General features: G+C 40.6%; 1 protein-coding gene across 8 annotated transcripts in view; it reads right to left on the reverse strand.

The window, feature by feature from the left end:
• MYRIP (myosin VIIA and Rab interacting protein) overlaps positions 1–22,938 on the reverse strand; it is a 444,899-nt gene that overhangs the window by 26,792 nt on the left and 395,169 nt on the right. For 4 of the 8 annotated variants that reach the window (XM_073003543.2, XM_073003544.2, XM_078377394.1 and 1 more), the window contains 4 exons: positions 21,665–21,848; positions 18,942–19,591; positions 15,279–15,521; positions 8,722–8,784 (listed from right to left, as the gene is read on the reverse strand). In XM_073003543.2, coding sequence (XP_072859644.2) covers positions 8,722–8,784; positions 15,279–15,521; positions 18,942–19,591; positions 21,665–21,848 — 1,140 coding nt within the window. The remainder of the gene's footprint in view (positions 1–8,721; positions 8,785–15,278; positions 15,522–18,941; positions 19,592–21,664; positions 21,849–22,938) is intronic. The other 4 variants (XM_073003545.2, XM_078377393.1, XM_078377395.1 and 1 more) reach the window with 3 other exon arrangements.

The following is a 22,938-nucleotide window of genomic DNA, read 5'->3' on the forward strand; positions in this document are numbered from 1 at the left end:
GAGGTGATGCGACCAGTGGCCATGATCTTATTTTTTTTGATGTTGAGTTTCAGACCATTTTTATGCTCTCCTCTTTCACCCTCATTAAGAGGTTCTTTAAATCTTCCTCATTTTCTGCCATAAGCGTGGTATCATCTGCATATCGGAAGTTGTTGATATTTCTTCCAGCAATCTCAATTCGGTTTGAGATTAATCCAGTCCTGCCTTTCACATGATGTATTCTGCATATAAGTTAAATAAGCCGGGGGACAATATATAGCCTTGTTGTACTTTTCCCCCAATTTTGAACCAATAAGTTGTTTCAAATCCAGTTCTAACTGTTGCTTCCTGTCCCACATATAGATTTCTCAGGAGGTAGATAAGGTGGTCAGGCACTCCCATTTCTTTAAGGACTTGCCATAATTTGCTGTGGTCCACACAGTCAAGGGACGTGGTGGCGCTGCAGGTTAAACCGCAGAAGCCTCCGTGCTGTAAGATCTTTAGATATTCAGCTGTAAGATCGAATCCACGCGATGGAGTGAGTGCCCATCGCTTGTCCCAGCTCCCGCTAACCTAGCGGTTCGAAAGCATGCAAATGCGAGTAGATCAATAGGGACCACCTCGGTGGGAAGGTAACAGCGTTCCGTGTCTAAGTCACACTGGCCATGTGACCACAGAAGATTGTCTTTGGACAAACGCTGGTTCTATGGCTTGGAAATGGGGATGAGCACCGCCCCCTAGAGTCGAACACGACTGGACAAAAATTGTCAAGGGGAACCTTTACCTTTACCTTACACAGTCAAAGGCTTTTGCATACTCAATGAAGCAGAAGTAGATGTTTTTCTGGAACTCTCTGGCTTTCTCCATAATCTACCACATGTTAGCAATTTGGTCTATAGTTCCTCTGCCCCTTCGAAATCCAACTTGTACTTCTGGGAGTTCTTGGTCCACATACTGCTGAAGCCTGCCTTGGAGGATTACTTTCATTTTAATGAAAAATGAATGGAAAAGTAGTAAATAGTAATGTCACTTTTTCAAGTTTCCAAATTGTATTTGTAGACAGTGTCACAGAGAGAATGTTATAATTATCTACACTGTTGGTTACTAAGGCATGCTCTACAATATTTGGCTGACATTGCCCAAGAACTGTTGCAGTTGATAAACTCATTGCCTGCTGCTGTGATGTGTTCCAGCTCGCATTAGCCACTTGAGATTCCAGAAGTCACATCAGATCCTGAAATATTTCACATTGCACATCTGATTCTTTGGATTATGCAACTCCAGCCACAATAAAGGATCCATCAACTTCCAGACTCATTGCCTCTGTCATCTTGTCTGAATGGAGCATTATTTTTTGCATTAATAATATATTCATGTGACTGTAGGTATCTTGTTCAAACCACCTCCTATCTATCATGACCAACAGAAAGAAAGACTACTGGTCACAGGTCACCCAGGTCTGAACACTAGTTTTGCATAAATATTAAAGGGCCTATGGGACAAAATGGGAATCTGCCATCCCATGGGATCAGCTTCATGAGGAACAGGAGCAGTCCCACCTTTGGAGACCTACCTGTCAGGTAGGCACAATCATTATTACAATATAATAGTTCCACTCCTGACTGGAAACACAGAATGATATTACTGTTAGGCCAATCTGGTATTAAGAGCAGATGAGGGATCAAGAAGACTTGCTCCTTTGATTTTTTTCCTTATGCAGGCCATCTACAAGAACAGACAAGGCAGTTATGATCATGAAAAGCCTGAAGCCTGAATTGTATGGATCAAGATAATCAGTATGATCCAGAAATCCCTAAACTGCCACTACCAATTGCTCAATCATTTTCTCAAAAATGTTATATTGGTTATTTCTATTAAGAATCGATTACTGAGATGTATCCTCCAAATATTTTGGAATGCAGCCTCTACAATCCCTGATCATTAGCATCAATAGTGGGGGCTTATGAGGTATTAGTCTAAAACATCTGAAGGGCACCAGATTGCCTGACCCTCGATTATGGCTTTGCAGAAAATTGGTTGACAACACCACTATAGTGGCCCAAAGCCATGGTGAAATCTGCCTTCACCAATGGTCTTTCTATGACAAAGGATATGGCAATTATATCCCCAACAGACAATATGGTTTAAAACCAGCTGGGAAGAGAAATGAAAGGTGGTGTTTAAACTCTTTTCCACGACCCAGTAATCTTCCTCATGATATTGTCCTGGTGCTGCTAACAGAAGTGACAGAACAGGAGTCTTTCCCCCACTGCTCAGTGGATGACTGGGCTGCTGAGAAAGCCCAGGTTGCAGACCTGACCTTGTGGACCTTATGGAGACTGGCTGAGAGCTATATGTGGTCTACAGGTAAGTTAAATAAATCTCAGGCCGCATGTTATCTGCAGATGAGAACAGAACATCCCAGTGTGTTTTTCTTGAGACTTCTCCTTTCACTTGATGATAATTCAAAGTTCATAGTCACCAAGCTATTTGCTATTTCTGTTCTTCGAGCTCTGGGTGGCGGAGTGACAGCCCCCCGACAAGGATGTCCTTGCCACTATCCTTTCCACAAGAAGCACTGTCATAAGAACAAAAGCAGAGGCAGTAGGTCAGAAGCAAGCAAATTTTTAACATGCTAGGTGAACATAGCTGGATAATTAAAGGAGACAGAAGATATTTCTCTTTTTAGGCAGGGTACTTGAAGTACTTGAATCATAAGGAGCTTCTGTACCACTTACGATTTTTCCACGTTTTGCATTTACTTTTGGAAGTGCCAATTAGCTTGAAGGAAATCAATAATATTAAAGCAGGATATCGATTTTTTTGTGAAGGGATGGGGTGCTGCTGAGGAGGGTTGTCTTCCATGCTGCCTCCCTTTCATGTCTTATTAATCAATTAATTAAAGGTCCCCAAAAGTTTACTGAAGAAGAGTATTTTTTTCAGAGTATTTCAGTATCGACAAATGCTTTCAGTCTTCAAAGAAGCATGTCTGAGCTCCATTTTGCCTTTTCTTTCTTTTTTAAAAGCTTGCTAGCACTTGAGAGCTATTTATTAATTCTTTATGGCTTGCTACAGTCTTTGATTAAAAAAGTGATACACTGATGTGAAATGTATAGTGCTCATCGTCGTTGTCGTCATCGTTTAGTTGTGTCCGACTCTTCATGACCCCATGGACCAGAGCACACCAGGCCCTCCTATCTTCCACTGCCTCCCGGAGTTGTGTCAAATTCATGTTGGTTGTTTCGATGACACTGTCCAACCATCTCATCCTCTGTCGTCCCCTTCGCCTCTTGCCATCACACTTTCCTAACATCAAGGTCTTTTCCAAAGAGTCTTCTCTTCTCATCAGATGGCCAAAGTACTGGAGCCTCAGCTTCAGGATCTGTCCTTCCAGTGAGCACTCAGGTTTGATTTCCTTTAGAATTGATAAGTTTGTTCTCCTTGCAGTCCAGGGGGCCCTCAAGAGCCTCCTCCAGCACCACAATTCAAAGGCATCAATTCTTCGGCGGTTAGCCTTCTTTATGGTCCAGCTTTCACTTCCATACATCACTACAGGAAAAACCATAGCTTTGACTATTCGGACTTTTGTTGGCAAGGTGATGTCTCTGCTTTTTAAGATGCTGTCTAGGTTTGTCATCGCTTTCCTCCCAAGAAGCAGGTGTCTTTTAATTTCGTGGCTGCTGTCTCCATCTGCAGTGATCATAGAGCCCAAGAAAGGAAAATTTGTCACTTCCTCCATATCTTCCGCTTCTATTTGCCAGGAGGTGATGGGACCAGTGGCCATGATCTTAGTTTTTTTGATGTTGAGTTTCAGACCATTTTTTGCACTCTCCTCTTTCACCCTTATTACGAGGTTCTTTAATTCCTCCTCACTTTCTGCCATCAGAGTGGTATCATCTGCATATCGGAGGTTGTTGATATTTCTTCCGGCAATCTTAATTCCGGTTTGGGATTCCTCCAGTCCAGCCTTCCGCATGATGTATTCTGCATATAAGTTAATTAAGCCGCGGGACAATATACAGCCTTGTCGTACTCCTTTCCCAATTTTGCACCAATCAGTTGTTCCAAACCCAGTTCTAACTGTTGCTTCCTGTCCCACATATAGGTTTCTTAGGAGATAGAAAAGGTGGTCAGGCACTCCCATTTCTTTAAGGACTTGCCATAGTTTGCTGTGGTCCACACAGTCAAAGGCTTTTGCACAGTCAATGAAGCAGAAGTAGATATTTTTCTGGAACTCTCTGGCTTTCTCCATAATCCAGCACATGTTAGCAATTTGGTCTATAGTTCCTCTGCCCCTTCGAAATCCAACTTGTACTTCAGAGAGTTCTCGGTCCACATACTGCTGAAGCCTACCTTGGAGGATTTTGAGCATAACCTTGCTAGCGTGTGAAATGAGTGCAATTGTACGGTAGTTGGAGCATTTTTTGGCACTGCCCTTCTTTGGGATTGGGATGTAGACTGATCTTTTCCAGTCCTCTGGCCATTGTTGAGTTTTCCAAACTTGCTGGCATATTGAATGTAGCACCTTAACAGCATCATCCTTTAAGATTTTAAATAGTTCAACTGGAATGCCATCACCTCCACTGGCCTTGTTGTTAGCCAGGCTTTCTAAGGCCCACTTGATTTCAATCTCTAGGATGTCTGGCTCAAGGTCATACTGATAGTGCTCATACGCCCAAGCAAATATCACTGGGTCACAAGGGAATAGTAGAAGGGATGATTATTCTTTATTCTCTGTTTAAACACTTCAGAAATATGAGGCACCAGTGTTGTAACTTTGCTAGACATGGGTAGGAGGTTACTACCATTGGCAACCCACATGTGACCAGCAGAAACAGAGGCAAGGGACATCAGCAGTGATTATGCTGTTCAAATGGAGGGTGCCATTTCCTAACCCAGTGGCTTTCAACCAGTGGGACACATACCACCAGTAGACTGCAGAAATGGTCCACAGGGGATACATGCACCAATATTTTGCCCAGAAATAGTCCTGTGTTTTTTTATATCACTGCATATGTTTTAGTTACTTATAGCAGCAACATTTCAGCCCAAGAGTATCATTACAATTTTTATTATGATTACTGTTTTTGTTCATGTTATGCCCAACCCTACCACTGTATATTTTTTGTCCTAAAAAACTTAATATAAATCTAAATTTAAAAACAGACTGTGCTGCTTGGTACAAGCAGGGTTATCATGCTGGGATGAAAGATTTTCATAACTTAATTGGTAAGACATATGGTTCAAACAGTTGATGACGTTTGCTATAATCAACAATTTTAGGCTGACATCTCTCAGCATGGAATGTTTTCCCATGCATTACAATGTTTCTTCTAACCACTTTTTTTCTTTCAGGAGATAATGCCACACGCTACGCAAGTTTTACCAGAGAAATACTGAAAAAATATGCTAAAGATGGGTTTTTAAATCCAAAAGAAAGAGACAGAAGAATAACTACATTAGATTTAGAGTTATTCAGGTAGTTTTTCACCTTAACTAATATTCATGCTGAATGCTTCTGAAATACTGGTTTCAAACATGGCCTACCTTTATTTCCTAAGTGGCTAGGTAGTTATTTCAATCACCAGGAGCAACAATGTGCTGCAACATTAAGAATGCTGAATCGGAGAAAGCAGATTTTATTTTTCTTAGGAATCTTTATGAAATAGATGGATATGTCACAGATTCTGTCATATTTATATGCAAGTTTAGAGAAAGGTCAAATTAGTAGGTGTATAATGGCTACAGTTAGAAAGCCTCATTTATGACACTTCAGTCTTCTTTACTAGTGAAGGAACGCTTATCCTCCTGATTTTAAAAGACAGATGTCACATCTATTCAGTTTTCTGAGTCAAGCAGGTAACCTGCCAGCAGAATAATGAACAGAAATGCAGAAAAGGGGTGGATTGAGGGAGGAACAGAGTTGTGCCAGATCCTTACCTCCTCTAGTCCAGGCAGTACGCTACCACAGAGTTGGCCAATGTAAGGTCAACCAATTTCCAACTTTGCTAAGATGGAGTCAGCAATGCTTCAGTTGTCCTCATACTGACTAGGCTAGTTCTCAGCTATCCTGGTTAGATAGGCTTCAGTTCTAAGTAACTAGATGCCATATTTGCATCACATTTGCATGTACTGTAATCTGAAAACAAGGTTTGCAGGTGAACCTTGAACAGAGTCAAGAAGTATTCTGAGTTCTCTGTTCATTTTCATGTCCCACCGCAAACTTTCTTCCTTCTAAACAATAGTTTTGATAGGAAGTTATCTTTGTTGACCTCAAATGATGTTCTAAAGTGTCAATTAACATCTAGTTCTATCAGCTTATGGGTGAGGCTATGAATTTGAGTGTGAACATTATTTAAAAATGAATATCATGTGGGAAAATAACAGCTATATGTAAGTATGTCTTTCCACAAGTTTCTACAATGCTGCCATCTAACCACACAGTCAAGGAATGAAATAGCTATGTGGTGAAATGGAGTACATCCCATCATAGTAGCTGGAGTATGTTCTTTCCCCTTCCTTCCATGCACCGATTTTTACTGAGGGCAAGCAACTGGTTGCAATTACTCCAAGTATTTTAAATCCCAATGACTTCTATAAGAGACTTATATGTGTCCTTACATTTTATCTGAATTAAATCAGTGATACTAAAAAAGTTTTATTCATTGTTTAGTGACAGTAGAATTCCTGGACTCTAATTTGCCTGTGATTTATGCATAATCTTATGTTATCTCAGAGCAAATGTCAATGAACATCAGATGCACAATGTGAGTGCATAAATTATTTTCCATCATTAATGGTTCTTTGCAATATTGACTTTATCCTTAAATCACCATGCAGACATCACAAGCTCCATTCTTAATGTGCTTTATCACGCTCACAGTGATGTGGCTGTCTATCAATTAACATCTGTTGTCTTTATCTAGAGTGGTAAACCAGTTGTACCTTGATTCATCACTCTTGGAGCTACACAATTCACTCCACGTTTCATGAAACTGTGCAGAAAACTTTCTTGTGTCCATCACACTATGCCCTCAGTTCTTTGTATTTTTTTCCAATACATATTCTTTTTATTCTCATACAAAACTATTTGTGCCAGGTATTGTCTGACAGTAAATGTTCCCTTTGACATTTAGTCAATTTGTGTCCGACACTAGGGCGCGGTGCTTATGCCCGTCTCCAAGCTGTAGAGCCAGCATTTGTCCGAAGACAGTTTCCGTGGTCACGTGGCCAGAGCAACTAGAAATGGAATGGCATTACCTTCCCACCAAGGTGGTATCTATTCATCTACTTGCATTTTTACTTGCTTTCAAACTGCTAAGTTGGCAGGAGCTGGGACAAGCGACGGGAGCTCATTCTGTCAGGTGGATTCGATCTTACAACTGTTGGTCTTCTGACCTTGCAGCACAGAGGCTTCTGTGGTTTAACACACAGTGCCACCACATCATTGCCTGCCAACCTACGTATTAATACCAAATACATCCATTGCCCAACTCCACAGCTCAGGGTGGATTGAGAATGCTTAATGAGTAGGGAAGGCTGACTGACTGATGAGGGAACAATGAAAAATTTGGGGTGGGGAACAGAATAAAATGAAGTATCTTACAGAAGGGCTGGAATAGTCAACGGGAAAATCAAACCCTGCACCACTTTGTTTTAGTTCTCTATTGTACACATTTTGATGGTATAAGTATGAACCAGACAGAAATTATGTTACCTGCCAGAAATATAACTACTCCACTTTCTATCTAAGCTGGCTGGGTAGATCAATGTATTAAGTATCTGGCTGTGGAGCCAGAGGTTGGGAGTTCAAATTCCCACTGTGCACCCCAGAAGAGCCAGCTTGTGTGGCCTTGGGCATGTTGCATAGTCCCAGGATGCCCCCAGAAGAAAGGAATGGTGAACAACCTTTGGAAAACCATGGAAAAGGGTTGTCATAAGTCAGAACTGACTTGGCAGCACACAATTATATTATCTTCTATCTATCTATGCATCTGATTTATTTAAAAGTGTTTACCCTATCAGTTTTCCTCGTATTGAATGAATTTTTCCTTCTTGAAAAAATTAAAATACAAAAGTAGAAACAAAACCAGAATATAATGTAATACAAATGCAAAATGGTTGTAGTCCAATAAATGTGAATACAAATAGAGAGCAATGGAAGTAGACTAAATTGTGATTGATTTAAGTCCCTTGGATTTCAATGGAATTTAATAGTAACATACATGTGCTAGTTTGTGCCCATGCACATTGAGGTGAAGGGTCAGAATTAAAGGTTAAATGAAATGGCATGTCCCTTTTTAAGAAGGAACAAATAGCAGGTGATAGAAAATACTTCTGCCTGAGACCCTGGAGATCCACTGCCAGGCACAATAGAAGGACAAAGAGTTGGATGGCAGTTCCATAGAGCTACATTCTCATGTGTTTAAGCAATGTTTCCCAAACATCTGATAAGTGAGGCACTGCAGTTTGCAGAAGCCACTTTTTTGGACTGAAATTCCTCAGATCCCTAGCCAACCTGCTCACTGACATCTACATGCCAGATAGCTCACCTTGGAAGCATCCAAGCTAACTGATAGGGCAGGGGATCTTGGTGGACACCTTGTGAGATGTCATGGTACCCATAGCTGTTCTGTTGAGGATCCCTATTATTACATATCAGAAAATTATGAAGAAATGCAAAAAAGAGACTTATTACATTAGGTGAAGCTCTTACACTCAGATGAAATGGACAAGTCTCACCTGCTGAAGTGCTGAGGTTAAAAATTGAAGTTTAAGATGGAGATCAAAAGCCTTTTGTTTTTCCTTGGCATTTCAACAGCAATTTGGAAAAGCAGAGGAGAGAGACAGAGAGAGGGAGTGAAGGAGAGGGGAAGAGAGAGAGAGAGAGAGAGAGAGAGAGAAATTACATGATAAAAGATATACTGGTAGCTCTCTAAGAACCATGGAGCGAAATAAAGACAAAAAAAATACTTGGAACAAATGTGTTTCCAAAGATATAGCTGTCTTAGGGCATGGTCACTACAGAAAAATGTCCCTCTATGGTTACACAACTTTTAATTGTGTTCCTGTTGTGCTTTGAGGTCATGTGACATTTATTCCAGAATGCAAATCCCAATATGTTTTTGGGTTACTGAGTCAGTTCCTTCCAATTCAATAAGTGCCTAGAACTTCTTGTTGAGATCATCTGACAGAAGTTAACCAATGCATCAACACAAGTGCCACGGGGGGGGCATTTCAAAGTTGGTCATACACGTACCAACAAATTTTTTTCAAAGAATCACAACAACAAAAGTAGAAGCCTCCTGCCAAATGAGAAATGGTCCACAGTTAGCACACTTACTAGATAAATGATTTGCTAATAGCAGTGTGTCATGTGACCACAAATTTAAATTGCATAATCAAGGGGGTGTGTGAACTGGAAAATATTTTGTTGGAGTGACTATGGCCTTAGCCTCTGTCAGCATATATGATCATACAAAAAAGAACAAAAAAAGAACAAAATCAGTATTATTTTAGCAGACATTTTAACAGTTATTTTTCTTTTGCTTTGCTTCAGCTTTTTCATTTCTGCTGTTTTTTAAAATTATTGATTTATTGCTCAGTTATATTCATATTGTTTTAGCAAAGTGTTTCATCATGAGACATTGGAAGTCATATCAAATGTTCATTTTGCCAAAATGAATATTAATATAAATGTATTAAATCAGTTTTAAAAGCTGTACTAGTTCTATACCAAACTCTGTATTAGCTGGGCAGATAAACAAAGGAAAGAAATATTTTTTTCCTGATACCATCTGGTGCAATGTGAAAGAAGTAGATACATCTGTTTCTTACATGGTATAGACACTTAAAGCACCACCAGTTCTAGAGCTGTTACTTTTTATCAGAAATAAACTTTAATCAGCAATTAAATGTCTCTTTACTTAATCTTATTCAATGGCTCATCAAAGAGTACAGCTGCAGTTCTATAGATCAGAGGTCTGCGGCCTGGTGCCGGTCCGTGGCCTGAGCCGTACCGGACCGCGGAGACAGACCTCCCGGCCTGCCTCCCCGCACTCACCCACACACAGCTGATTCGCGAATGTGCACACACTCCAGCATGCCTGTGTGAGCACTGCGCTGCCATTTGTGCATGCACATGAGCGCAAGCGCACCCAGACAAGTGCCATGCTGCCATTTGCGCATGCACACGAGTGTGCCTGCACCAGCACACACAGCTGTTTGCGCATGTACGCGAGTGCATGCTCATTTGTGTGAGAAAGTGTGTATGCATGCTCATGCATGTGCACGAGTGCGGGTGTGTCCCGCCTTCCCCAACCAGTCCACGGGGTGAAAAAGGTTGGGGACCCTGCTAGAGGTAACATAGTCTGCATTCTTATCTAATCATATGAGGCAGACCATTCTTCTACCTCTTAGAAGACCTCTATGGCCAAAATCCTCTAGTGAAGTAAAATGTCAGTAAGAATTATCACACATTTATTTCATTTTTCCAGCTGTCTGTCATGTGACCAATTGTATAACTTGTTGTGCAACCCAGCCATGTCCATGTGCACAATGGACAGCTGGCAAGACAGCAGTTGTGAAATTTCCAGTTTGCATGACACCAACAGGTTTCTGGCTGAAATATTTTGTGTTGTGTGATACTCTGTTCTGAACTATCTAGTGGGGCTGTTTAATCCTGAAGATTTAGATTAAGAGAAAGAGTTATATATTGCAGTCTGGAAAAACAAAAATGGTTGCAGTAGGACATGTAATATTACTGCAGAGTCATTTATACTCACTTAGCGACGTTAATCCCTTCCAGGAAAAAAGTCGCTAAGTGATTTAATCACTAAGCGATTTTAAAAAGCCCATACACGCGTTTAATGTGTTCCTAAGCTCACCTTAAGCGAAAATCCTCCATAGCGATGGCCATTTTGGGTGCCTCTAAAACGAGGCAAAACAGCGGGTGGCCATTTTGGAACCGCCGATCAGCTCTGCTTTATCTCTCTCTCTCTCTCTCTCCACCCCTCGCAGCTCCAGCCTCGGCAGGGAGATTGAGGCACTGCCACCGCCGCCACCACCCTGGCCAAGAAAGACCCTCTGTGCCTGCAGCAACCTTAGCTTAAGGTTGCTGCTGGTGCAGAGGGTCTTTCTCAGCCAGGGTGGCGGCGCCAGCACCTCAGTCTCCCTGCCGAGGCTGGAGCTGCGAGGGGTGAAGAGAGAGAGAGAGAGAGAGAGACGAAGCACAGCTGATTGGCAGGGCAATTGCAAAGCCCCGCCGATCAGCTGTGCAAAAAGAGTCGCTTTGCTATGATCGCTTTCCTGCGATCATCGCAAAGCAAATTTTCCCCATAGGGGCCATCGCAAAGCGATCGTTCTTGCGATGGTGAAAAGTCCATCGCAAATTGATTTCATCACTATACAGAGCGATCGCTATATGCGGCACCACTGTATATATACACATACAGATGAAGAGAAAAAGAGACAAGGTGGAGCAGCGGTCTAATTTAATTGACTTCCCTTTTGTATTGGCTACACTGAAGAAGTAGGTGTCTAGGGCAACTCTTTCTGGCTCAGCTCAAAAGCTCATTCCCATTTCGCTTGTCCTCTCCATTAATGCTTGCACTAAAGCAGGTCATTATAAGAACTATACAACTATGTTTACTTCCCCCTTTCCTCTGTTTTAACTTCTGTGTCTTGCTTTTTAGATAACAGGTCTGCCAGCAAAGATGGCTTTATTTTCACTCTCTTTGGGATATGTAGTAAGTATTTGATAAGGATGGACAACATGCCATCCCTGCTACTCCATTTGGTTGCCACTATGAGCGGAAGTGGTGTTCTACAGTGCCTATGGTACAGGATGGTGCTCTGAAGTGCTGTAGTTAAATTTCTGTAAAAATGCAGCTCCAAGTGGAGCTAATGTGAGCCTCCAACACTGGAGGCAACACATCCCATTTTAGACAATGATGACAACATTGATAAAAACTATGATGACCATAATTTTGAAGCAAGCTACATTTACAAAATAGAATTTGCATCACCCATCCTTTGAAATGTCTCTGCATGATTGTTAGCTCCTGCTGCAGTCTGGATTGACTTGCTGCTTGTATAAATACACTAAGCAGATCTATTTTTGTTCAGTAGAGTGTAGTATTTATAGGTATGTTAATGTGCTTTAAAAATAAAGAAAGCCTCGAAATATTGCTGGAGTACATGTTGATGAACAGAGAGTTGTCAAGGTCTAGAAGGAACACGGAAGTGTACATTAAAAGGCTAAAATAGTTCAGAGGCTTAGAGACAGAAGAGAGGCAAAAGTGACATGCAAAACTATGAAAGGTTTGGAAATACTGACAAGGTATTTAACTAAATGAATATTGATCACCTTTACAGCGCTCATAATATCCACCCTACCCACCCGGAGTTTATAATGGATTTCTCTCATGGGCGATCTGGCTGTGGCGACACATGCTTTAGCTACGCCCCACTTGTATTATTGTAATGCCTTCTATGTGGGACTGCCTTGAAAAGCATTTGGGTACAAGATGCTGCAGCTACATTATTGATTGGATCTGTTTACTAAAAGAACAGAAATTCCTTGTTATGCCAGCTTTATAGTGCATTTCCAGGCATCATTCAAAATCCTGGTTATGGTCCATAAAAACCTGTACACCTTCTGTCTTGACTCTCTGAAGGACTACCACAAACTTTCCTGGGTTTTAAGATCTTCAGGGGAGGCCTTTCTCTTTGTCCTATCACCATCCCAGGCTCATTTAGTGATGACAGGAGACAAGCTTTTTCAGTAGCTGCGGAAGACCCTCTATAGAAAAACCAAGTTCACCCCCTTCCTTTATTCCTTCTCCTGGCAGGTCAAGACCTTTCTTTCCAGGCAGGCTTTTGAGATCTCAACAAGCTACGAAGGAAGAGACTTTTAATGGGGCATGCTGTAATTTTTAATGCTTACCTTTTATGATGTACTTTTAAATTGCTTTGAATTGTTTTAAATCAGTCGTTGTTTTCATATGATTATGCTCCAAATTCTGTTGAACCTTTTCATGCATGCAGAGGTGATCACATAAGGAAACCCCTCCTTATGAACTGTCCTTTATTTGATCAGTCACATCATTAATCATACACCCAGGCTCACACGAGTATGCAACCTGTTGTGTGAAGGACAGCCTGCCTGAGGAGGGAACAGCTTGCATGATTGCCCTTCAACTCTATAGTGTGTAAAATGGATTCTGCATAATATATTTAACTCATTTTTAGCACTGCAATTTACTGTGCTTTTAGGGTATCTATTTTTGACCAATTTAAAGCTGCCTTGGACTCATTTACTGGGAGAAAAGTGGGTCAGAAATAGAACTGAATAGAACTGTGCACCCCTCATACATATCCAGTAAGAAGTAAATTCAACTGTATTCAATGAACTTAATCCAAGGTAAAAGCCTTTCTCTAAAACAGTAAAGTACACAAACTTCAACATAAATGTTCTTATCCCATTTTTGTATGGAAAAACGACATTAACATAGAAACATTGCCAAAAACTGTAATAGTTACCAACTCAAACGTGATATGCTACATTCTACTTCCTCATATGAACCTGCAACATCACACTTAAAAAATTTTGTGTTCTAAGAACCATATGGGGAGGGTGTGCATACTTACCACACAGTGCCATTAGACCATATAAGGGTAGGATTGGCCATAACATGAGGCAGACTGAGACAAATGCCTCAGGTGGCAGGTGCTGAGGAGTAGCAGAAGCAGCATACAATTGATTCCTTTTTCTTGAAGAACTTTCTGTGCTACACCATTTGCCCTGCAGTGTCCCCTCCCCGAACTAAGATTCCTCCTTCAGGTCTAGTGTTGGAAGGCCCTATCCCACTGCCAAAAAATTAAACTATTAGTCCCTTCAGGTTCTGTATGTGGTATAGAGGAAATATGTCTTCATGTTCTTTGCCCAATCATCTAAAACATCCGGGCCCAAACCTGATGTAAATTCATATAGAAAGGGCCTGAATTCAGATGGAGTAAATCATTACCAGACAAATAGCAGCTGCCAGTTCACTGCAGGCAGAGAAGGGGAAAGTTACTTTTTTTTTTTTTTTACTAAGACTACCAAAATACCCTAGTGGCTCTGCTGGCTCTGAGATTCTAAAAGCTGCTGTCCAAAATAAGCAACATTTCCAGATCATACAATCTCTCCCTTAACCTGATGACTTATTTCTGTGTCAGTGTTCCTGCAGCACCTTTTTCTTTTGTTTACCGTATTTTTCAGTGTGATGATACTTGTCTAAAATCTTTAGACTAAAAGTTGAGTGTTGTCTTATACATGGAAGTAAGCTGAGGAGAGAACAAAATGACACATACCTTGCCTCTGCAAACAGGCTGCCTCCAAACGCGAGGCTTAGCTTCCTACAGTCAGAAGACTTAGCTTCCTCCAATCACGAGCCTTATGTAACTGACATCAGCTGATGCTGTACAAACCAATTGGAACACACCTCATTGGAGGTGGAGCCTGTACGCAGTGCTCAGATTCAACAGGGACTCATAATGTCCGAGCGTTCTGAGCCCAGAGGCAGAATACTCAAAGCTAAGTTTTCTTAATTTTGGGTTAGAAAAGGGGGGGATCTTATACACGGGGCATCTTATAGACAGAAAAATACGGTATTTAAACAGTTTTATTTTACATTGACAGTGTTCTTTCTGTCACTCCTTGGTTGAAATTTAAAGTTGACTTCCAGTGATCAATTGGAAGAAAGAGACTGGGCCTGTATAGCCATTTTAGAGGCTGCTATCACCATCATCATTACCACCAACAACAACAATTTCACAGGGGAAAATTGATTGTGCAAACACATCATCTCACCTACACATTTTTAGGACTTGACTCCTAATTGTTAAGCTTGACTCCTTGGTCTACCTCTATGCTCCAGTAATGTTGAGAAATAAGAAGTGGAATGCAATCATAACAACAATATATATCTCTACTTAAAATAAAATATTGTTGTTGTTATACATCATGATCATCATTATCAATGTCATCATCATACAGCCTTTCCTTCAATGACCTCAGGGCAGCTCTACTCATTTTTATCATACAAAGTGCTTGTGAGGTAGGTCAGGCAGAGAGAGAGAGAGAGAGAGAGAGAGAGAGCGAGAGAGCGCATAGTAGCTTTTATTATAATGTGTCATTACCACTCTTGAAGTTACAGATTCAGACATAGAAGGGATTCACTTTTTCAGAACCCTAATGTGGAAAATGGCTCTGAAATATATTATATATTAACAGTTTGGTCACCGATACTGCCTACCTTCTTTAACTCCTCTTGAATGCATTTGCTATTGTCTTCTGAGGATAAGCAGGATTTCTGGTTCTCCGATTCTGTTCTTGGCTCTTCTGACACCTGCTCCTCCGAAGAAGCTTCCCTGCTGTCACTCATTTTGGCAGCCAGTCCAAATAACCTTGACTTCAGCTTTTCTTCCATACAGCCTACCTTAGTTTGATGCTGTTGCTCTCCGCTGCTCATGTCAGTTTCCGATAAATCCTCAGATGCCTTAAATAATTTAAAAAAAAAGATGAAGTGAAGAACAGCTCAAAGGAAAAAAATGAGTTGTATATACAAAAGCTATTTACACTGCACGAGATCTATAAAAGTATCACTTTGAGGGTTGCAACAAAGAAGAAATGGGTTGTCATTTCTGAACCGTATGAGCTCAATACATAGCCATTCTCTCTAGAGGATAACAATCCTCAGCTTCACATTTGATCTTGTATCTCAGCTTTTAAATGCTATGTGATACTGTACGTATCCAATTCTTCAAGACAGAACAAAATCATTATTGTTGTTATCTGTGAACATATTCTGTATGCCTCTGAGGCATGCTGAATGTGTGTTGTACAATGCATAATCAATTGGATACCTCCAATGCTCTGAAAGGGAAACAACTTTCCATTGTTTTACCTGTTACTTAACTCAGATCCTTCTTTTTCAAGCCAGTTAATGATGACAGAATCCACAAAGAGAAAAGTACTGGAGGTGGCCCTGCTAAGAACTGGTCCCAATTCCTACTATTCATGTTCAAACAGAAGATAATGAAGATAGCGACATGAATAGCAATGTGAGGGTGACAGGTTAGGAGAGGACAACCATAGGAAACAATCTGCATCTAAAATGCTGCTGCAGTTCGCAAGCTCACAAAGTTATGAGCAGCCAGGAGCAGGAATAGGTTTCTGAGCTGCATAGCAAACCACATATTTCTGGTGCAAAAATTGCTAAATCAAGTTAATAAGCAATGATTCTTCTTTCTCCATAAAAGATTGCTGTGTGCATTTCAGTCGGTTTAGTTCAGAGGTAGGTAACCTCTGGCTGTACATATGTAGGGCTATGACTCTTATACTCTTTGACCACTGGCCATACTATATGGAATTGATGGGAGCTGGAGCCCAACAATATTTGGATTATTGTTTCAGAGGAGCCATTTCCTTTCTGTGATCTCTTTCTTTTCTTCTTTGGAGATTGTAGACTTCATTGTATCCAGAGATACTATGTGTATCTCTCATGATGCAATTTCCTCTGTGGCATGGCAACATTTTTCTATATACAGTGGTGGCTCGCATAGCGAGGTTAATCCATTCCTGATTAACCTTCGCTATGCTGAAGCATCATTGAACGGATAAAAAAAACCCATTGGAACGCATTAAACATCGTTTAATGCGTTCCAAATGGGCCAAATACTCACCGTTCAATGAAGCTTCGTAATGGCCGGCAGCCATTTTCGCGCCCTCGCCTCGCTTAACGAGGGCGCGAAAACGCTGCGCGTGGCCATTTTGGGCCATTTCCCGGCTTCCGGCGGCCATTTTGGCCACCGAACAGCTGATCGTCGGGCTTCGTTTTGCGAAGATCGGTAAGCGAAACGCTTACCGGTCTTCACAAAGAGAATTTAGCCCTATTCAAAAAACGTTAAGCGATCGCATTAGCGATCCGAAAAAAGGGATCGCTATGCGATTTCATCGTTATGCGGTGTGCTCGTTAAGCGAGGCACCACTGTATATGCATTCACAGGCATATGTTGATCTATCTGAATTGGATATGACTTGGTGTAAGTATGCAGGCCACAAAGGCTAACTTGGCACAGGGTGGGCTCTTAGACTTTCCTGTCATATGAGATGCAGTATTTTGAACATGACAGAGGAGAGGACAAAGGAGAGGCTCTGTATAATGTTGTAGAAGGTGTCTTGAAAGAAATGGAATGACACGTAGAGGCAAAAGAGAGGATAAATGTTTGCTATGCCAAACTCATTTTAAGAAAAGAAATGGTAGAACAACAAAAAGAATACAGAGAAAATGAAGAAAAATGCAAAGATATGATCAGCCCATGATAACCAGGAGCACACAAATCTAAGGTTAATTTGAGTTTCCTAGCTACAGTACATGGAAAGTATTCAAAACATCTTTTAAAAATCTAGAACAGGGTGAAATCCAGTAGGTTGGCTCCAGATTTAGATGCATGTAACGGCCCTGTTGGAAACTGATTTCTCATCCCCATCTTCCAGATTACAGTCTCTCCAGCTCTCTAGAAGCTTTATGCTGAGGGGAAGGAAACTGTTTGGAATGTGGTGAATTTTAGTTTTATGGAGATAGGGATCCCTACAGATCAGACCAGAGCACATTCTGAGAGTGAAGCCAGGAAGGCAGACCCTGGACCCAACTTGTTAAATGAGGAGCTCTACTCATCCCCAGTAGCATAAATTGTGTCAATCTCACAGTTTTAAAAATTATCATTGCTTTGTCATTTGAATGTAACTGCCTCATTGGTAAAACATACACGATTAAAAAGATCTGTATTTGTTATTAAAAATTATAAAAAATCCCTTTTTATTAAACATCACAAACAATATGAATGTGTGAATGCTACAGGGCAACAAATGCTCGGCCACACTTCAGTGTTGTGCATAAAAACAACCTAATCCTAAGGGTAAAATAAACTGGCTGGATAGCTCAATTGTTTAGGATGATTGGGAGTTTGATTCCCTCCTGTGCCTCCTGTGAGTAGAGTCAGCCTGTGTGGCCTTGGGCAAACTGCACAGTCCCAAGATGCCCCCAGAAGAAGGGAATGGTAAACCACTTCCAAAATTTGTTTGTAATTTTAAACTGGATTATTTCTTCATATGCAAACTGAACACAAGGACCACCTAGTGGAAGCACAGAAATAAAATTCTAGAATCTTTATATTAGTGATGCTAAGGCATAAAACAACAAATTATGTTAAGCCATCATTTCAATACAGTTTCTCATTTAGGGAAGCTTTATTAGAAAATGCATCCCACACCTTCCTTTGTTTTTGAGCAAACAAAGTTTTTTAACGAATAATAGCAAAATGAAGGTAATATCCTATGAATGTGATATGATGCTTTTATTTAACTGCATTATGGCTTGTGAAAATAAATAAATAAATAAATAAATAAATAAATAAATAAATAAATAAAAAGTAATTATAGCATGGACATTTTTAGTCCCAGTAAGTAACATTGGATGGGATGAAAAATAACCCAATTTCCGATTCCCTCCCGCTCCCGGAATGACATCCTGCTTTAATAGGAAAAATCCATACATGAATTTGACAATGAAACATCAGGACATAACATTTGATAGGCATTGTTTAGAACTGTGCAGGTGACAGTATTATACAGTGACTTATTACAGATGTTTACTGTTAGGCATTTTCTGCAAGACCAAAGTGTGTCTTGGGAACTCAAATACTTTGATACTTTGGTGTTCTGCAGAAAGTTGAAAAAATGAGCATGACGTCAGACCAAAGCCACCCATAACTGAACATTGGTAGGATAATAATTCTGGGGCCTAGTGCTCAGTTGTGGATTGGCTTCAGTCCACATTATATTCATTCTTTTTAAAAGTAACTTTCTAAGCTCCGAAAAGATATGACAACCAAGAATTAATCTAAACTTTAATTACCTGATTTGTACTCATATAATTCTTCTTGTGGGTTTTTGTACAATTTTTGCCTTTGCTTGAGTCTTCTGAGAGTGCCTTGCTCTTTTTCCACCGCCTTGATCTCTTTTCGAGGTCATGGTAAGCTTCCTCACTCTCACTGCTATCTGGATAGTCTAAACTGGTAGCCTGTATATTAAAATTCACATCTAATTCACCATGTAATTGCGCTCTTTCTTCTCTGGGTCTGTGATTACAAATTCTCCTTTGTATCCAAGGCAAGCGGCTGGATCCCCTAGCCTCCCTTGAAGAACTGATGGATGATGTTTCAGAATCAGAGTATGTTGTCTCCTTGGCAAATAGCCCAGATGAAAGGGAGGTCACAGGCTGGTGCTGTTCATCACCACAAGCCAACTCAGTATTGCACTGGGAATCGGCATTGCTTGACAGCTGCTGCTTGGGCCTCCGCCGTAGCTTGTTCAAAGCCACATTCCAGTCATAGTCATCTTCGCTATCTGAACCCATCTCATCATAAGCAGATACAACATTGGATTCATTTTCCAAAGCCTGAAATACTTGGCTCTTTGGTTTGGCAAGCATTCGAGGGTGAGGCAATGTAACATTTTGCAAGGCCACCCAGTTTCCATCTGTACTTTCTAAAACAGGCGGAAAAGCTAAGGAAACAGAAGAATATAAATTTTTATTATCAGTGTATTCTAAACCAACTCATAGCTGTACTTTGATTTCTGCATAAAAGGGACTAAAGAATTGGATTTTTATGCCACTCATATTCTTAAGGAACAATGGATATTTATAACAGGCTTGCATCATATATGATGATGCAATGAAGAGAGGACAAAACTTGCAAACGTTACTTCTTTGGACAATATTTCCCCAAATCTTCTATCCATGGGATTGAGGGAGATGCAGTACTAAAATGAAACTGGAAATGGACTAATTGGGATTTGCCTCAAAATATCTGAAGTTCTGCTGTAACTTCAAGTACAAAAGGTTTCCAGGACAATAGATATAAGGTTTTGCAATAAGTAACACCTGTTTCTTTGTTTAAATTATATTGGTGGTGAGAGTAAATCTTTAGTATAAGGCATACATATATGCATCTAATTATTATCTGTGTTCTAGTGTGTGGATAATAATTCACATGTATGTGATTAATGCACATATTTCTCCCTACATGAATGTACTTTCCTTGCAAGGCTGTCTTAACTATTAGTCCTGACCATCTGTTAGCTCCTAACAGTGTGAGTCTAATGCAGCAGTGGAAGCACCTTCCTTTTGCATGCTGATCCAGAATGAGCAGCTGTGCTGAAGCTTACTGCCAAGCAGGGATCACCTGGGATAAAAAATGTAATGGAAATTGGCCGGATGATCTTGGCTAGATTAAGCCAAGTTCTTGTTGCAATTGTAGAATAAACAGTGCGGGACATGTGCATATAGTTTGCTAATGCATAGCAGAAAATACTGTCATACAATACCACTTCACTGTGGAGCACCAGCATCAATCTAAGTGCAGTTCCACACAATTTTAAAAAGAGGAATCCCACTGGTTTTGAAATAGCAGAGAACTGGATCCAGACTTAGTCATCTTTAGACAAGACGCACAATTGGATTTAAGTTAGCTATTATTCAAACTATTTATTTTGGTGTGGGTCTACTCCAAGCATGATCTGGATCTAGCCCAGAATGTTGAAAGACCTTGAAAATGTCAATTAAAACCAGAACCTTTATTTTTCAACTCTTTAAATAGACTTCTGTGCATAGTCAGATAAATCTAGCTTTTTAATATTTAGGCAGGTCAAAACACAAGTCTCCAACCATTTAATGATAGCTAAAACTGACTTTTGGAAAGCATTTCCTCTACAGCATAAACATGGCCAAGAAGGTGGAAAAAATACACAAAAGCTTTAGGTATCTGCATACACACACATGCATGAGTGCACGCACACACTCATGCCCCTCAGGAGGTGATTCTTTCATGCTGAACTGGTCAAATGCTGAATCTTTTGAAATTATCAATGTGTGATAGGTTCTCATGAACACCATGTGGTTGTACTTCTTTCTAGGCATTTCATCAGAAATATGGGCACAAATGACCTTGACAGGTTTTTTTTAACTGCTGCCTGACTACTTAATGTACAGATGGAACAGAAGCAGTAGACTTAAAAAACTCACACAAATACAGCTGCCCCAGCTCAGAAGGGAACATAACATACATGGAAGCAAGTTTTTTGTGTATCTTTAGGTGGATGAGGGCCTGCATATGCAAATAGTGGCAATTTCTTCCCCAGGCCTATTGCTGGGGATGAGAAATGATCACTAGTGTTAAGTAGTTTAGCATTTGCCCACGTAAGGCATAATTTTGATAGCAATTATACAAGATCATATGTTCTGAGGCAGAAACCTACCTATCTTTAGAATCAGACATATTCTAATTCATATGTATAGTGTCAGACCATATACTTTCAATTATGCAGAGTACTGAATTGAGCAGAGAATTTCTGAATACTGAACTTCTGGAAAGTGTGAAGGAAATTCTGAAAACAGAGTCCAGTCTTTTGGATAAATGTGCTTCATCTTTTTTCTCAGAGATAGGTGGTCATTTTGAGCACATGGTTTAAGAGCTATAACCATTCAATCAGTTTGTTCCTTTACTGCACCTTTCTCATTTCTCTTAGTTTCATTCTAAAAGCCCAGGTAAAAATAAATGTCATGTAAGTATTATTGACCTTTACTTGGTTCATTTAATCGGTCCACACTCTTCCAGCTGGGCATTGCAGAGGGTCTGTGTTCTTTCTGTTTCCTGACTGGGCCTTTTGGTTGACTCCAGAGAGACTCAGGCACAGACGATGCTACGACCATGTCTCTGCTTGATGTATCTTCAGTAGCCAGTGAGAATGCCGACTGAGACCTCTGTTAAAGAAGAACAGAGAGAAAAATTTCTTTAACAAAGGCCAGGTATGGACATGTTAAGTGTAATTTATCTGCACAAATAAATCTCTGACAGTGGCTGGAACCTGGCTGGTCGAAGCATGCAGAAGTTAAATTACATAATCCATTGTGGTGAATTGCCACTAACTAATAAAGTGCCAGTCATTTCATGAGACATATGCCTGACTGTGCATTCTACACAAGTCTAGTAATATGATTGCCACAACATTGGTCAATAGCATTTGCCACAGCGCAATTTATGAATACATAAATCACCGGGTAAGTAGGGCTCGTCAGCCATGTAAGGCAGCCCATCTAGGAGAAGGAAAACTCCAATTTCAAACCTCCAGTGCCTTGTGACTATATACACTGGTGGAAAAGGCTTCAGGAGTTAACCTAGAGGAAAAATCCGGAGCCAGAGTCCCGAAGGCAGTTCGTGTCGTTCTGCCAACTACTGCGACGTTGCTGGAACCAATTGTATTGACTCTTGCCTTTCCATTGGACCATTTCAGCAACATGGAGAGGGGGGATCTGCTGCTTGGGTAACAGCCTATCCTCCATATTACTTTACCCAGGCTTCATGCTCTGGAGAGGACACTCCTCAATACAGAGCATGTTACCATAGTCTCTCGAGACTGAAGGATGCCTATGCAAATCACCAGTAGGATTTGGGCCACTGAGATGTGCTGTTTATTGGGTGGGACAGAGAACAGAATTTCACTTGTTCAGTTCTAAAATGTAAAAATTTTTATCCATTCATTGCCAGTTTGTTTGAGAAACTGACACTATATTGTTGCAATGGGGAACTTCCACCCACAGTGTTTTTGATCACGGCTCACACATTCTTTTACTACTAGAATGGGCTTCTGAGAAGTAATGTTCAAGCATCTGGAGGGCCAAAGATTCCACATCCCTCCTAGTCTCTGTATACAAGGTAGCAAGTGAAGGTTGCTATCAAGGTTAGGTTATTACATTAGGGATTGAAGGGGGAAACTCTATTAGATGACAACGACCAAGTCTATCCCAGGGTTGGGCCATTTTTTGCCTCCCCAGCATGATAAAGGATCCTTGT

Source organism: Pogona vitticeps, chromosome 6 (genome assembly GCF_051106095.1).
Source record: "Pogona vitticeps strain Pit_001003342236 chromosome 6, PviZW2.1, whole genome shotgun sequence".
NCBI classification, from domain to species: Eukaryota; Metazoa; Chordata; class Lepidosauria; order Squamata; family Agamidae; genus Pogona; species Pogona vitticeps.